Here is a 15017-nt window from a genome sequence, read left to right on the forward strand (position 1 = left end):
GTTTTGCAAGAAGTCATTATTAGCTTTAGCTGCACAGAGTGCATTTGCGTGCATCGGATAAATGGCTTTTCTTTCACATTTTATGTGCTTATGATTATATGTATGATCAGCACACATATACCATGTATAGAGCAATCGACCATTTCTCTTTACCATTTCAACGTATTTCGTTTCTTTTTAATGGTCATGCGCACACCGTAATATACTCTGCTTGCCCATCAATAACATATCCTTTTACGATGAATGCGTATGAATCGCTAAGATACCATTCAGAAGAACGCCAACTACAGTCCCGGCATTGGATGGATGGTATCTATACATATATTTTCATTATGATTGGAATTTGTCAGTAAAATATATTGAAAACTCTTCTTCAGTGTATCGAAGGATGATGGAACACATCTTAACGTTTTTTGTCGTATTTTAAACAGGAATTATTTACAGCAAGTGGGAAATAAATTTAATTACGTTCGTCAAATAGTACTGGAATGTTCTACTAGTTTTATCTGTACCATTGTTTACAATTGTTATTTTAGTTATTAGTTTTGTATCTTATACTAAACTTATCCATATTAGTTTTGTATCTCATAGTAAAAACATAACTAATCTAAAAAATAATAAGTGTTCCAGAATACCTTCTACAACCATAACTATATACGATGAAACTATTTGGAAATTAACTATATGGTAAGGCATGTTTAAAATGTAACTACGAAAAATACATATCTTTTTCCCTACGGCAGTAGTATAATCATACCTGTGTCCTTAGCTTTAAATCTAAACCCCCACGTATTAATAAATTTTACCATACAATCACTTCCGTGCACATATTATATCAACTTCCGACATAGTAAAAATGTGTTTGCTCGTGACAGAACCGTAAACACCAGAAAGGTACTTTCCACAGCCTAAAGAAAATATTCCGTCCAACATACCCATCGAAAAATCGAGAATATAAAAATGGCAAGTGCAGCATTATCTTTTTCTATTATTTCATCGCAATTTGAATAGATTGTGTTTGCCATTATTCGGTTCTGGAAGGTTTGGGTGGACGTGCTCATGCATCAACATATTTTAACACCCGCCAGGGCCGCCAAGGATAATTTTGACCTCTTTATATTCTTGGGTTGCGCTTGAAGAAAACGCTAACAGATCCCATTTTGTTTTCATGTAAATTATTTTGTGCTTAAACTTCATTTTTAATTTTGTTTATTTTGGTGAAATTTGTATAAACTCAGGCTTTGTTATGCACTATGGTAGTCAATGCAGAAAATGTTGATGCAGCATTATTGTATTACCTCCCCTTTTTCAAATTTTACGATACAAATATTGGAAATGACAGCATACTTTCTCATTTGACGAAAGTTCAGATCAATATTTTGTTAAGTTTCATCTGAATTATATTCTCATAAACGGAAATGGTGTGAGGGGAGTACATAAATGCTGAGATGTTCAACAATGATACATTTTACATTTATAAAGGAAATGCACGCGATTTATATTAGAAACAATTTAAAAAAGGTTTTTTTCCAACCATTATGTTATTAAGGTTAAACAGATCCAGCATACTCAATAATATTTATTTCCTTTTGCAAGCAGCATTTTCAGAAAATGCTAACAATTAACCAATGATAACACAACTCTTCAACTGCTGGCATAAACATGTTTAATAAAAACCTTCAAATCTTCAGATGAATACACAACATGAATGAACATACATAATATGAAACTCTACATAAGTAGCGCGGTGAATTAGCCAAGTTCAAGCATTCATAATTTATTTTGGGAAAATTATAGTTGATACATAACTTTCTGTTTGTTCGAACGTCTTATTATGCTTTATTTTTACTCACCGTTTGGTGAGCAACTCACTCTATATTCTAATATATAAGTCTCCGTCGAATTTCTGCTTCGTTAACTATAGCCAAGTGTTCAAAGAAGTGAAACACTTGAAACTAAGCGTTTTAAGCGCGCCATCTTCTGTAGACAAGTGCAGCACCTTTCCCACTCTCACCACTGTCTTGATGTATCTCGAGTTTTGAGGGATTTTTTCCGAGAGCTTGGTAGAACAGATAAGGTAGAATAACGAACAAAACACCAGAAACCATTTTGAAGGCTTTTAATCACCACGGTCGTAAAAGGAGTGCCCTGACAGTTTTTTTTTCGTTTTTAATTCTTTTCTTTGATTACGGTTCGGCTATCCTTACGAGGAACAGTTCCGATGACCAAGGGCAACCTAAATGAACTGTATGTTTGTGTGTGATCAGTGGAATAACAAGAATTGAATTGGAAGACTGGAAAACAACGAGGCGAAGAATACCTATTATCGACAATTCAACGGTGCTAGCCTTTTATCGAGGTTCGAGGCCAATAAGCTGGTTTTCTAAAGCATTTATTTTCTTTTTCCCCCAGCCACATTTACCATTCAAATGCAAATCGTACTGTGAACAAACCAACGGATGAACTCTCTCGTTGTAAGAATTCTAAAATTCAATCCGACTCCATTGGTAACATCTCCTACTATCAAGTTCCATGGCAGGAATAAAAGATTATTTTAGCTTTTCTTTCGTACCCCTGAGGCGCTCGATCCAATCTAAAAAATAACATCAAAATGCTTTTTGACCATTTCCATCTGATACAATTCAGTTTAAAGTATTAAAGAGCAATCATTTCACTCTACCAACAGCTCAAACTAATAATCACGCACAATAATTTTTCGACTAAAGTATCGGCTAACAGTTTGAGAAATTGATAAAAGAAATTTCATGGATTTTATTTGCGATACATTGAGATAATACTGCTCGAAAATATATATGTTGGTAGAAGACTCATCCGCTTTTTCTGGTGTAATAAACAATGTTTTATTTCTTAACTTACTTATTTTATAGCTTTCCATAGAATTTTTTTGTTAAAGTTTGGCTTAACTTTGAGGATTATTCTAGTGTTGATATAAAATTAGCTTCCACAATAAAATTTCAACAGAACGCAGGAATACTATGAGCAAAATATTCCCCAGAATTATTACGCTGTACAAATGTTGCACAAACTATTTTCCTTTATCCCCACTTCATTTCTGACTGATTTATTTTACTATGATCTTATATTACATTTATGGAAAAGATAAATCTGAAACGTATGCTTTACTTTTTTTTAAATACGAGACAAAAAATAGAACATGTTAAATGTTAATTGAATGATAACTTATCCTTACAATAAACGAGTTTATTTTCTACAACTAAATTTAAAGTCAATACATTAGTAACATGAAAAAAAAACATTTCGCAGCAGCATAGATTTAGAAATCAATAACAGCGTAACAGCTTCACCAAAACAAGCCGACGGTAATGTGGCACACAACTCAACACTCACTGCCCTGCCCACACTCAAATATATGTATATTTTTGTTTAGTTGAGCAACATCTGGAAGTAAAGTTCCGATCTTTCCGCTAGTTCGATAATCCTCAAATCATACTTTACTCTCACGTATCAAATAACTGGAGTACCTTCTCTATCAGCTAAGCCCGGACAAAAAATACATTTGTCCATGTTACAGTACTAATCGTACCTTCCATAACGAGAATCTCGCGAAGACTTTGATCGCACAACTCGTCACACGAAGGCTGTAGTAGTCGGCCATTTACACCCCTAGTCGAGTGGTGAGATAGTTTTATGATACTAATAGATGGCTATTTAAAAGTCAATAGCCCTCAAAACTCTCCTCCCAGATGTTTATCAACATTTACGGGTCATCGCCCACCGATTAAATTAGAATTGCATCGGCAAACGGAGGGGGAACCATTTTCATAAGAAATCTTGAGTCATAAATATGTTCTAAGGTAAACTTACTGTTGGTGGTCAATTCCAGACTGGTGGTCCTTAGGCATTCAATGAAAGCAATCAAAATAGATTAAGCATAAGACAAAATTACCGCCCTGATAGTAGATGTTTCAATTCACTTACTTCTACTTGTTCCAAGAGGTTTTTAAATAATTTCAAACCTTTCAAAGCTGTGAACCCAATGAGCAGGTCAAAAAAAAAGCAGCATAGAAAACAATATCAATAAGCGTAGAGTTTATTAGGTGTACTTACATGAACGCTGTACCGAATCTTACTATGAGTGTAGATAATCAGGCAAACACTACAAGCCTCACCTTTATGATACCATCGGCACGGTCATGACTCGGATAATGCCTTTAAACGAAGAAGAAGCTTCGGACGAAAAGCAGTTTAGCCAAGGATGGTGAGAGCATGGCTATAAATTCATAAATTTTATTCTCCCAATTGAAAATATTGGAGCTAAGGCGCTTGATTCATCTGGTTACACGATCAAACTGCTTGCACAGCTGGTAGCTTCAGTTCATTGGCATGCACATCGGATCTTGTTGTGTTTTTGTTTTTGCTATTTATACTCCCTTTGAGCGCGCATATAACCCTACGATGATGGCCATTGCACTTGATTCACCTTGATGAGTCAAGATCATGGCTGGACTTAAAAGACTTGAATGCTATTCAGGTTTTTGAAAAATAAACAAATTACTTAAACAATTTACATTTTAAATTACTCAATGCCAGATCGTGAATATGTCTAGTTATTTCCTCAGAAAATATCAATACGTCGCTACAGTAACTCAGCCAAAAGCAAACGCATGCCTTCGAAAATACATGAGCACCAAGAGGTACTATCAAGATCACACGAATACGAGATGGAAGCGCACCCGTGGAAGATTTTTCGTGCAGTATAATTTATGAGAGTGTCTCGACACATAACATCCGCGGTACATTGAGCATATATTCTAAAGCCCATGGGCTATAGTCCATTACGACATCTAATGTAGTGGAGGTTCTGGATAAAAACGCCGTCTGATCAACTCCACCATCCACCAGGAAAGGAGAGAAAATAAAACCTCGTATAGTTTTTTCCTTTGCTGCTCCAAGAGATTTCTTCCGATGTCATGTTCTTCTCTTCGTTTCAAGGTAAATGGGATGGTGACTGGAAAGCCAAGAGCAGCTCCGCGCAATTCCCGCGGAGAATCCACGCCAAAGAATGGTTGTGACGATAGTAGGTTTCCTTTTTCTTATTGATCGTACCTGTCGCAAGGGAAAGATTTATGCCACATTCTTTAATTGCGAGGACGTGAGTGAGAGGGAACGTTCTCATTTTAAGGCATTTTATTCTGACTCGTTAAGCTTTTTTAGTTTTCTTTCCTAAGCTGGTTTTACTCTTGAGCTGTACCTCGATTTACAGTTTGCTTGTATCCTTGGATAAGGCATTCGATACTTCGAAACGCGATTGGTTAAATTCAATGTAATTTAATCTTTTTAACAAAAGTAATTTAAAGTTTTTAAAACTAAACAGGTCCGTCTGTATTGGGTTCGAACGGCTTCGGACGATTATTCGAAGCTGGGCTTTACTAGATTAAAGGGTGTCCCCGAAAGTATAAGCACGATTTCTAAATTACGTTTCTGGAAAACGGATGACGCCAAATAGTTGATTCTTCGGGTGTTTGATTGTTTACATTCAAACCTACTAGATAGTGCATCGAAACTATTTTTTTCAACCGTTTCCGTTAAAACGCGAGACATTTCCGTCAAAAAGCGCAAAAGCGTTCTGCACAAATAGTGCTCGACTCCTAACATTTCCCTAAGACAATTAGCGAAATCGGTAGGTGTGAGTATCGGAGCCGTACGAACCGGCATCCAAAAGTTTTGGGAGGAGTCCAGCTTCGTTGATACGCCGAAAAGTGGTCAAAAAGCTGGTCCTATCGACCAATAGTTGAACCGGTAAAGAGCAAAAGCATTCAAGCAAAAATAGAAAGGTTCCATTCGCGATGTGGCTCAACAAATGGGTACCTAAAAAGTAACGTCCAATGTGCAAAGGCAAGATTGAATTTAAAATCGTACAAAATCCAAAAGAAAAGGGAAGGGCAAATCAGGCCGCATGCGTTAAATATAGGGCCCGGTAGCTGTACGACAAGCTGCTGTGCCGCCAATCCTCATTCATCAGCTCGACGATGAATCGACCAAGACCAGACCTTAAGGAAACATGTTAAAACTACGGAAAACATCGACAGTTTACAAAAAAACTGTAAAACCGTTCAAAAATGTCGAAAACCGTTCACGACAAGTGCTGAGCCATATCGGAGGCGACAGATCAAAAGTGCGGTCATTAGCATACGATTAAATTTTTTAAACTTTGTTTTTTCACAAATAGTCCAGAACAGAACCCAAACACAGTTTATGAAACGAAAATTCAGTTTTTGGAACAGGTTTTATTTTTTAGCTAGTTTTTAAATCGTGCTTATTCTTTCGGGGACACCCTTTAGCAATCAATCGCGCATATAGAGAATCGAACACAACCGAACTTGAAAATCTGAACTTTTATTGAAATGAAACATCATTTATGAAAATATAAATGAAAAACATAAAAAAACATTCCCTAAAGTATTAATATACATATACAGGTTAAAAGTAAACACATTTTGATCATGATCAAAAGCTGTAATATTCAATAACGATACTGTTAAATTAATTCGATTCCATACGTGTCGAGTATACTAGATTCTTCTTCTTCTTCTTCTTGGCGTAACGACCTTTGTTGGTCATGCCTGCCCTGTAAAGGGCTTACGAGACTTTTTACCCTATGTATACGTGGATAGTGGACTTAAACCTTAGTGGAAAACATTTAATTGAATTTGCCATGATTTGTAGCAAAATGCCAGAAGTAAGTGTATGACAGTATGAAATGTGAAAAGACCGACGAAAGAATCATTGAAGGAGGTAAGGCAAAATTAATATTAACCCAGAGTAAATCCTTTTCTTCTTCTTCTTCTTCTTCTTCTTCTTCTTCTTCTTCTTCTTCGGCGAGGATTTACTCCAGTACGGCTATTGAATCCAGCTTCCTGGGCCTTCGCAAGCTAATCTGGAGTTGGTTAAGGACCGACTACTAAGGCCATATGTCCTGATTTTCTGTGGTATTTCTGTAGGCGTCACATTTTGACTGCCACCATGCGGCCAGGAGCCCTGCTTACCAACCACGCTAGTGCACAGTCAAATTGTTGCGCTTTTTGCACTGTTGCGCCTTTTGCGCGCAAATGCCTTTTGCACTACCCGATTGCGATAAGACATCACTCCGAAAGCCACCAACATTAAAAAAGTATCAAACTTAGTAAGAAGAAGTAGCTCAAATTTAGAAAAATGTATTGAATCGACAAACTAAAACACAAGATGATGTCTTTTGGGAATTACCTTAACTAACTAGACTTAAATAAATCTACTTGGCTCCGATAAAACCAACTTTGTCGCGACACCCACAGTAAACATTCAGAATATTCAACACGGTTGCAGAATCGTCATGTTACGAAGTTCAATGTATGTCAGTGGAACAAAAATCTTAACTGTATAAAACATTTTACCATGGAGATTCGCTATCATACAAAGAGGACTTAAAGTAATTGTCGTGTTGAGTTTATATTCTACACTCGATGTAAATATTTGTCTTGGATCACACCCTTCAGAAAATAAGTCTAAAAGGTTAAAAATTGTAGTTATTTTATTACTTTATGTATTAACTGAATACACCATTCTAAAATGGTCTACACCATTCAAAAATGGTCTATTCACCACGTAATGCAATATCCTGTAGGTGCTGTTAGTGTGGAAGTAAATTAACTAAACATGTTTCATTATTCTTGTACATATGTGGAGGTTGCAGTCCTTGTTGATGTAGTGAACTGGTTCTTGCGAAAGCCCCATCTTGCTGGAAACTGTCTATCACTGTCACAAGCGTTTGATCTATTTTACAATCCTCTCCATTCGTAGGTATGCTTTCCGTAGTTGATAATGCTTTACACAACTTATGAGTTTTGTGGCGTTTGAAACTGCTCCCATCTAAAAATCTGTCGCCACAGGTGTCACATGCAAATGGTCGCTCGCCAGTGTGTATGCGCCTGTGAACTGTTAATTGTCCACCCTGACTAAATCGTTTATCGCAGAACTCGCACATATACTTTTTTTCACCTGCAATGTAAAAAACATCGTTTAGAATAATTGATTGCTGTACAATATGTTTCTCTTAAAATACACTCTTGCCAAATGCAGTTAATTCAACTATAGATTATTAAATCAAAATAACATAAACCGGCGTACGTGGGTGTGCACGTAAAGGAAAAAGTCTGATAAGTCATTGAATGGATAGACAAGACTGAAGACAATCGTTACGCTTAATAAGATCGGAGAAATCATTCATGCGACATGCATGCCTTTAAAGAAATCATTAACCAGAAATTTTTCAGTGTTATTTGCCTTCGACAAAATACATCAGTGATACAATTGTTGTGAAAAAATATATCAAATTGTTTAGAATCTTTTTGAGTAATATACGTTTAGCTCGTTCGTATGTCGATGTATGAAGGGAATGTATTAGTTTTGTTATTGAGTCACATTATCGAAAAATACTCTTACCAGTGTGAGTAGTCACATGCTTCGCTAGATTAGAACTCGACGTAAACTGACGGCCACATATCTTGCAATTATACGTTTTGTACTTTTTACCAGTCGGTCCAGCCTCTGGAGGGGGTGCAATGTTGTGAGCATTTGGTATATACAGTTTACTTTGCGGGTTGAAGTGGGAAGTGTAGTGTCGACGCATCTCCTTTTTGTCCACAAACCCTTTGTGGCACAGTTCGCATGAAAACGGACGCTCACCCGTATGTATTCGTCGATGTATCGTAAGTGAGCCCTTCTGCGTGAATGTTTTCCCACACAGATCACACATGTACGGAACTGGCTGGTCGGCGTGCATCTTTACGTGACGCATTAAATTTTTGTGATGCTTGAAAATACGATTGCAAACCTTACATGTTATAATGTCAGGAAGTGTATGTCGAAACTCATGCTCAACAAGTGATTCCGCATCACGAAAGACCAAATCGCAGTAGCGACACTTTGTATCGGGAATGTCAACCTCGTGCGAACTCTTGACATGCTTCAGGGCAGCTGAAAGATTATCAAATGACTGGGAGCACAGACGACAAAAGCACGACTGAGAAGCTTCCGGTCCGAAACAGCTAAGCTTGTGTTCCTTCAGCACCTGACGAATGCGAAAACATTTACCGCACACCTCGCAAATAAATGGTTTTTCTCCAGAATGCATCCTTCTATGGTCTATCAATCGACTTGTGTCATTGAAACGTTTAGCGCACATGTCGCACGAAAAAGGGCTATCTACGTCATGGCTACGTTTTTCGTGCATTATAAGTGAAGAAGTCTTATTGAAGATTTTCCCGCATTGTTTGCAGTCAAATGCTTTGTCTTCTGTGTGCAGTGTCTGATGACGACGCAGCGTACTGAGCAGAGTATAAGAACGGTTACAATACATGCACTGATACCGCTTCTGACCGTCAACCACTATTACTTTAATGTTATGAATTTCGGCCTGAATCTTTGCTGTCTGCAGCTCGTGTACTTGCTTGTCCTGCACGTGCGCCCGTTTTTCATGATGCTGGCAGTCAGCCAATGATACAAAACGCTGCTCACAGTAGACACACTTAATGGCAAGTCCTTCCGCATGCTGGCGCAAATGTTCGCGCAACACTCGCGTTGAATTGATCAGCTTATCATCACACTTCCCACATCGATACGGCAGCCAATCCGAATGGGAACAGAGATGTTCATTGAGGTCTTCACGTGATTGTCCCATGAAGTCGTTGCAAATGTAACATTTTAGCTCGCGTTTCAAGTCTGCAGCATCATTCGACAATTCTAAAAGGTGCTTTGTTTCGTGTTTTTCCAAATCATATTTTTTGGTGAATTTCTGTGCACAGTAACGACAGATGAAGCGGCGGTTTTTCTCAGCATCGATATCATATTGCGTGGAATGCAGCTTTCGCATATGCCGACTGACAGCTTGTCCACAGGAAAAGCGTGCCGGGCAGTAAAAACATCTCCGTTTTAATGTAAAATCATGCTGAATATGATGCAGATTCAATCGATTGAGATTGGTTATCGTTTCCGACACACATGTACCGCAGTTGAATGGCAAATCATTCACATGCTCGACGCGTAAATGTCGCAATAGATTCTTACGCTGATAGAAATCTTTTTGGCAAATGTAACACTTAGTTGTGTCATTTTTTTGCATGTCATTATTCCGGACACCGTCACCATCCACATCCGATATGGTGGAACGTCTTAAATTTGATATTACTACATTTCCATCATTTTTAGCAGTAACAGTTTTGCGCGGTCGTCCTGGTCCGCGCCGGTAATTGCAGGTTTGATTTGTTTGAAACAACCTTTTCAATTCAGACAACTTATAATCTCCACTGCTATCGCTATCAGCTTCTCCATAGTCGGTGATTTCATTATCATTACTACAATCAGACAATGGTTCTGGTTTTGCTATTTGTTTTTCCGATTGAATATCATCATTGAAGTATTCAATTTTCATCGTATTGAAATCTGTTTCATTTTGTACCGTACACTCCGGGCCTGGCAATTCGCTACCATTATTCATTGAACTGAATGTTTCCTTTGCTGGGCGCCGACGTTTGCTTTCATCAGCCTGCAAACAGCCATTCTTGTTGTCACGACTGTTTTCTTCGTTGTGTTCTTGACCATCATCTTGTTCTCCAATCTTCGAATTGCTATCATTTTCACCTTCGAAGCGGTTGTCCGAATCGAGCCTCGGCTTTGAATCGTTGGGGGTGCCTTTAGGATGTACGATACACGGATCATCCTTTATTTCAATATCCTCATTCACGAACAATGCTGCCGACAGTAGTTGCGAACTAGTTCGTAGAGGATTGCAGTTCGGCTCTTGTGGATCAAATTCCTGTTTCACAATGTAAATTTCTTCCACTTCGTTGTTTGACGGAATGACATGACTAAAAAAAACAAAAATAAAGTAAAAGAACATATAAACAGTACAATACTTCATACCGCAGCAACATAATGTATGGCGAATTTCGTAACGACGGCAAAGAAGACTAAATAATGTAGAGCTGCTGCTAGTCGACGCTAAGCTGTCTTACGGCGATGGTGAACTTGCGGATAAAAAATAAGCGACTGGATAATGCTTGTGATTTGGCTGTAGTTTGACTGCTGCTAACCCAAGAACAACGGTACAAAAAAAAAACAAAACTTCTTCTACACTGGCCCAAACTTATGCTGCCCTTTGCAAACTATATTGAAGTAAGGACTTAATAGGAGTTAAGGAGTTAAGGATTTATATTATTCAGTGTTCAACTGTTTACGTTGTTTTGTCACAATTGTAAATTTTGTCGGTCGTCTGACATTTATAAGAGTCTTCTGTTTTCAATCACTGGTCGAGGAATTCAACGGTCTCTCTGATGGATTCAAGGTGTACAAGCTGATACATGAGATAAAATTAAAATTAGTTATTCTAATTTTTCAAAAAAATCTTTCTCATAGAACGATGGAAGATATAGCTTTCTTACACATTGGGATGCAAAACATGACGACGGGACTGTTTAATTCAAAACATTTTAGGAAACAAATTGCACCATTTTGACCAAAGTGAATACCCTTAGGACCCACCTTGATTTTGACCAACAAATTGAACCTACTTGATGTCACAATTTTCCGTTGGCCTATCTTATTTCAACAACCTTGGTCCGAAAAAAGCAAAGTAAACAATTAATTAAAATAGGAACGCCGTCTTTGCAGAATTGTTTTGCCGATAATACAACAACTAAGTATCGTAATGGACACAACTTTTGTAAACAGTGACCTTCGGAGGAGTGTAAAAGTATTGTTTCCAATGGTTCCTTTGCTTGTGAGCGTAGAAAATTCCGGAATAGGAACGATGAAGAAGTTTCATATCATTGTTGAAAAGATGGATTCACAAAATCTTGTCGTAGGTTCTATCATTTCCCTGAAGGTTTACAAGTGTATTTAAAGTGACTACCTATTTCTTTTTCAGCAAATCCGAATGACTGAAGATATAGACCATTCCAAAATGTATGTAAGCACAATTGATAACGCGGGATACGAAACGATAAGAGTAGAGCAATCGCTGCATGTCACCTTTCAAGGATTTATCGATCATCTCATTAAAATCCTCGATAACTGCAGGCGAAACGAACTTCATCTCGCTTTGCTCGGTGAACAAGATGGGCAAAAGCTGCAAATATTCGAGAAGAGTTCGTTTAAAAACTTAACTCATTTATTTCTTACTATGGAAAAAGCTTCCACCGAAACTGTGCTCTACCATATCAATCAAACGCTGCAAACCTTACAAGAACAAACAAACTTATATTCATCTCAAGTTCATCAATATAAGAATGAAATGAATGCCAAAAATAATGCTCTTGATAAATTGCAGAACGAGGTACGTTACTTAAACGAAAAGATAGTGGAACAAGAAAATTTGATATTTAGTAGAAACACTGAAGAAATGAATCGACTGCACCAAACAATCAAACATTTAACAGAGAGCAAGGACTTAGAAGAGAAGCGATATCGGACAATCATCAGCGGAATGCAAGAAAAAATTGATCAGATCACAGAGCGAATGGCCTATGAAACGAAACGGCTAGAAACTATTCAGGAAGAAAATGTATCCCTTCGTAATCAAAACACTCAACTGAGAGAAGAAGGTGACCGTTTGAAAAGTGATTTGTCGAAGCAAAAAAATCGAGATTGCAAAGTTGAAGCTTCCCTTCTAGAATTGAAACGCCAACTATCGGAGGTGCAAAGCAAGATGAAAGTCGCAGAAAAGCAGCGTTCCGAATTAGAAGCAGAGTTGGTAGCAGAGAAAAACATTTGTCAAACAAAAAAACATGCCCTCCAACTAACAACAGATGAGCTAGCTAACGCATCATCTGTTATCAGTAATCTTAATAAGGAAAACATGAAATTGAAAAGCAAAATCGATCTTCGCACAGAAATTGCTATACGTCAAGAAAAAATACTAAAGGAGAAAGAAAAACAGTTGGTCGAGCTAAGCAATACCGTAGCTGCCATACAGCAAGAGCACATAAGAAATCGGACATCTAATGTAGAATATGCTCAAACAGTCAAACGCATCAAGGAAACTGCTGATATAATAGAGGAAAAGTATCGACGAAGTATGTATGAACATAATGGACGATCATGTAGTTCCAACAGTGTCATTTCATTGATGATGTTTTGGTATTTTTTCAGAAATCAACGACACGATATTGAAGATTTCCGGTAATCAACAAGCCGAAGCTGTGTCCGTTTTAGCAATTCAAAACAACTAGGCGTAATAAAATGCTTATCTTGTTACAAGAACATAATGGTTTATTGTAATTTTGAATACCATCAATCTTCACCATTCGGATCATTTAACGTACGATTTGCAGAGGTAGTTAAAGATGCAACATTTACCGCCTGTAGAATGTCTTGTCCTTGACCTTCTTTAAGCCGTTCACGTATGAGTTCTGCGATAGCCTTTTGTGTTCGGCGTTCTAATTTTTCTAGCTTCTTCGAGACATCACGCTTTAAATCCCAATCTGGCTTACGAGGAGCTAGGTTCACAATATCTATATCTTCTATAACGATGGGCGTTCCCATCATTTCAAGCTGTGATGTGACCTCCGTTTGTACATCACCTACATGACCATCTTCAATAGAGGCATCCTGGATTTCGGCGCATTCTGGCTTATAATTCCGAAAAATGGGTCTAAAAATCGAAAACCATGTTTATTTCAACGAATGTTATCCTCAATTAAAGATGTCTTACTTTGGAACGTTTGATTTTTCTGCTGCATCATTACGGTCGTCTTTCTGGGCCACAGATTTACGGGCCAATTCCCGTAAACGCTCCTTGCGACGGAGAGCTTCTTCCTCTAACTTTCCTTGGATTGCGGACATCATATAGGCATGAAAACAATTCCTCTGAACAACAACAATTCTGGTCGACGACTAGTGATGGTAGTAGTATTGACAGAATCGATCCCATTTGACGGTTTCTACCCGGTTGACAGAAATTGACATTGTTGCTGGTACTACCCAAGGAGCGCCAAATTGACGTTTCGACCCGAACCCATGAAAGTTCCATACAAAAAAACCCCTCCACGACGGGAGAGCTACCCCGCAACCACTCCGCCACCATTTGACATACCCCTCACTTCCTAATGACAATCCAAATGCTGTCTGCTCTATCGTTCCGTCCTTTTCTCTCGCGTTATTTTGCCAACAGCATAGACTTGTGTGTGTGTGAGCAACAGCCCGTTGAGGAATTGTTTACATTTTAAAATAACCGCTCGTCCAGTATGTTGTAAGAACTTGGTGTCTATTTTGTACAAGAAATCCCTTGAAAATGTGCTTAAAACCGAATTAAAACATTTGCGAAAGAATGCTGTTTTCTATCGTCGATCCGACAATGTCCAAAAAATGTTCAAAACGCAGCAATCTACAGCAAATATTGAAGCTGTAGCTGACAATATACCCGTGGAAGCAGAAATTCTAGTTGAAGATCGAGATGGAGCTTATGTGGATGAAATGGGGTTTCAACGCTATTTATTATTGGAATGTGAAGTAAACATCAACGGGAATCTAAGGGCTATTATTGCAGACGCTCCAGCAAGAGCATTAATAACAGGTTGACTACAAAACTTATCAGCAGACAATTTCACATGTATTAAATTGTTCTTTCATTTAATTTTCACAGGTGTAGTAGGACATGTTGGTTATAGCAGTTGCCAGAAATGTACTGTCGTAGGTCACTACGGCAGCGTTGCTCGCACCATTGTATTTTCTGGGACACAACGAACTGATGGAGGATTCAGGCAAGGCGCCTATCCAGGACACCAAAGAACGATTACACCTCTTTAAGATTTTTTTTTTAAGAGAAAATGGGACCAAAGTCACTGTAAAGTTATACCGCAAGCCTTGCAGACGGCAAAACTCATGCAACTAATGAAAGAAGAGTTGTTCTCTGATTCACTTGCCAGAAATCGATGGCTTAGATACTGGTATGATATTAATGGTTGTGAAGGTTGTGTTTGAAAGCTCCTTCTAAAAATAAATGA

At 38.0% G+C, this 15017-nt stretch overlaps 3 protein-coding genes across 3 annotated transcripts; 1 reads left to right on the forward strand and 2 right to left on the reverse strand.

The window, feature by feature from the left end:
* Positions 1 to 7602: 7602 nt before the first annotated feature.
* LOC131285082 (zinc finger protein 85-like) lies at positions 7603 to 11060 on the reverse strand. Its single transcript, XM_058313939.1, has 3 exons — positions 10939 to 11060; positions 8461 to 10883; positions 7603 to 8016 (listed from the first exon to the last, which is right to left on the reverse strand). Exons 1-3 carry the CDS (start codon positions 10947 to 10949, stop codon positions 7649 to 7651), a joined length of 2802 nt encoding a protein of 933 aa, XP_058169922.1. The 5' UTR covers positions 10950 to 11060; the 3' UTR covers positions 7603 to 7648.
* A 612-nt stretch (positions 11061 to 11672) lies between these two features.
* Positions 11673 to 13299, forward strand: LOC131286492 (spindle assembly abnormal protein 6 homolog). The gene is made up of 3 exons (XM_058315452.1): positions 11673 to 11875; positions 11942 to 13088; positions 13165 to 13299. The coding sequence occupies exons 1-3, from the start codon at positions 11723 to 11725 to the stop codon at positions 13242 to 13244; spliced, it is 1380 nt and encodes a 459-aa protein (XP_058171435.1). The 5' UTR covers positions 11673 to 11722; the 3' UTR covers positions 13245 to 13299.
* Positions 13265 to 13863, reverse strand: LOC131286493 (coiled-coil domain-containing protein 12). The gene is made up of 2 exons (XM_058315453.1): positions 13727 to 13863; positions 13265 to 13666 (listed from the first exon to the last, which is right to left on the reverse strand). Exons 1-2 carry the CDS (start codon positions 13858 to 13860, stop codon positions 13306 to 13308), a joined length of 495 nt encoding a protein of 164 aa, XP_058171436.1. The 5' UTR covers positions 13861 to 13863; the 3' UTR covers positions 13265 to 13305.
* Positions 13864 to 15017: the final 1154 nt, after the last annotated feature.

This window comes from Anopheles ziemanni, chromosome 3 (assembly GCF_943734765.1).
Source record: "Anopheles ziemanni chromosome 3, idAnoZiCoDA_A2_x.2, whole genome shotgun sequence".
NCBI lineage: Eukaryota > Metazoa > Arthropoda > Insecta > Diptera > Culicidae > Anopheles > Anopheles ziemanni.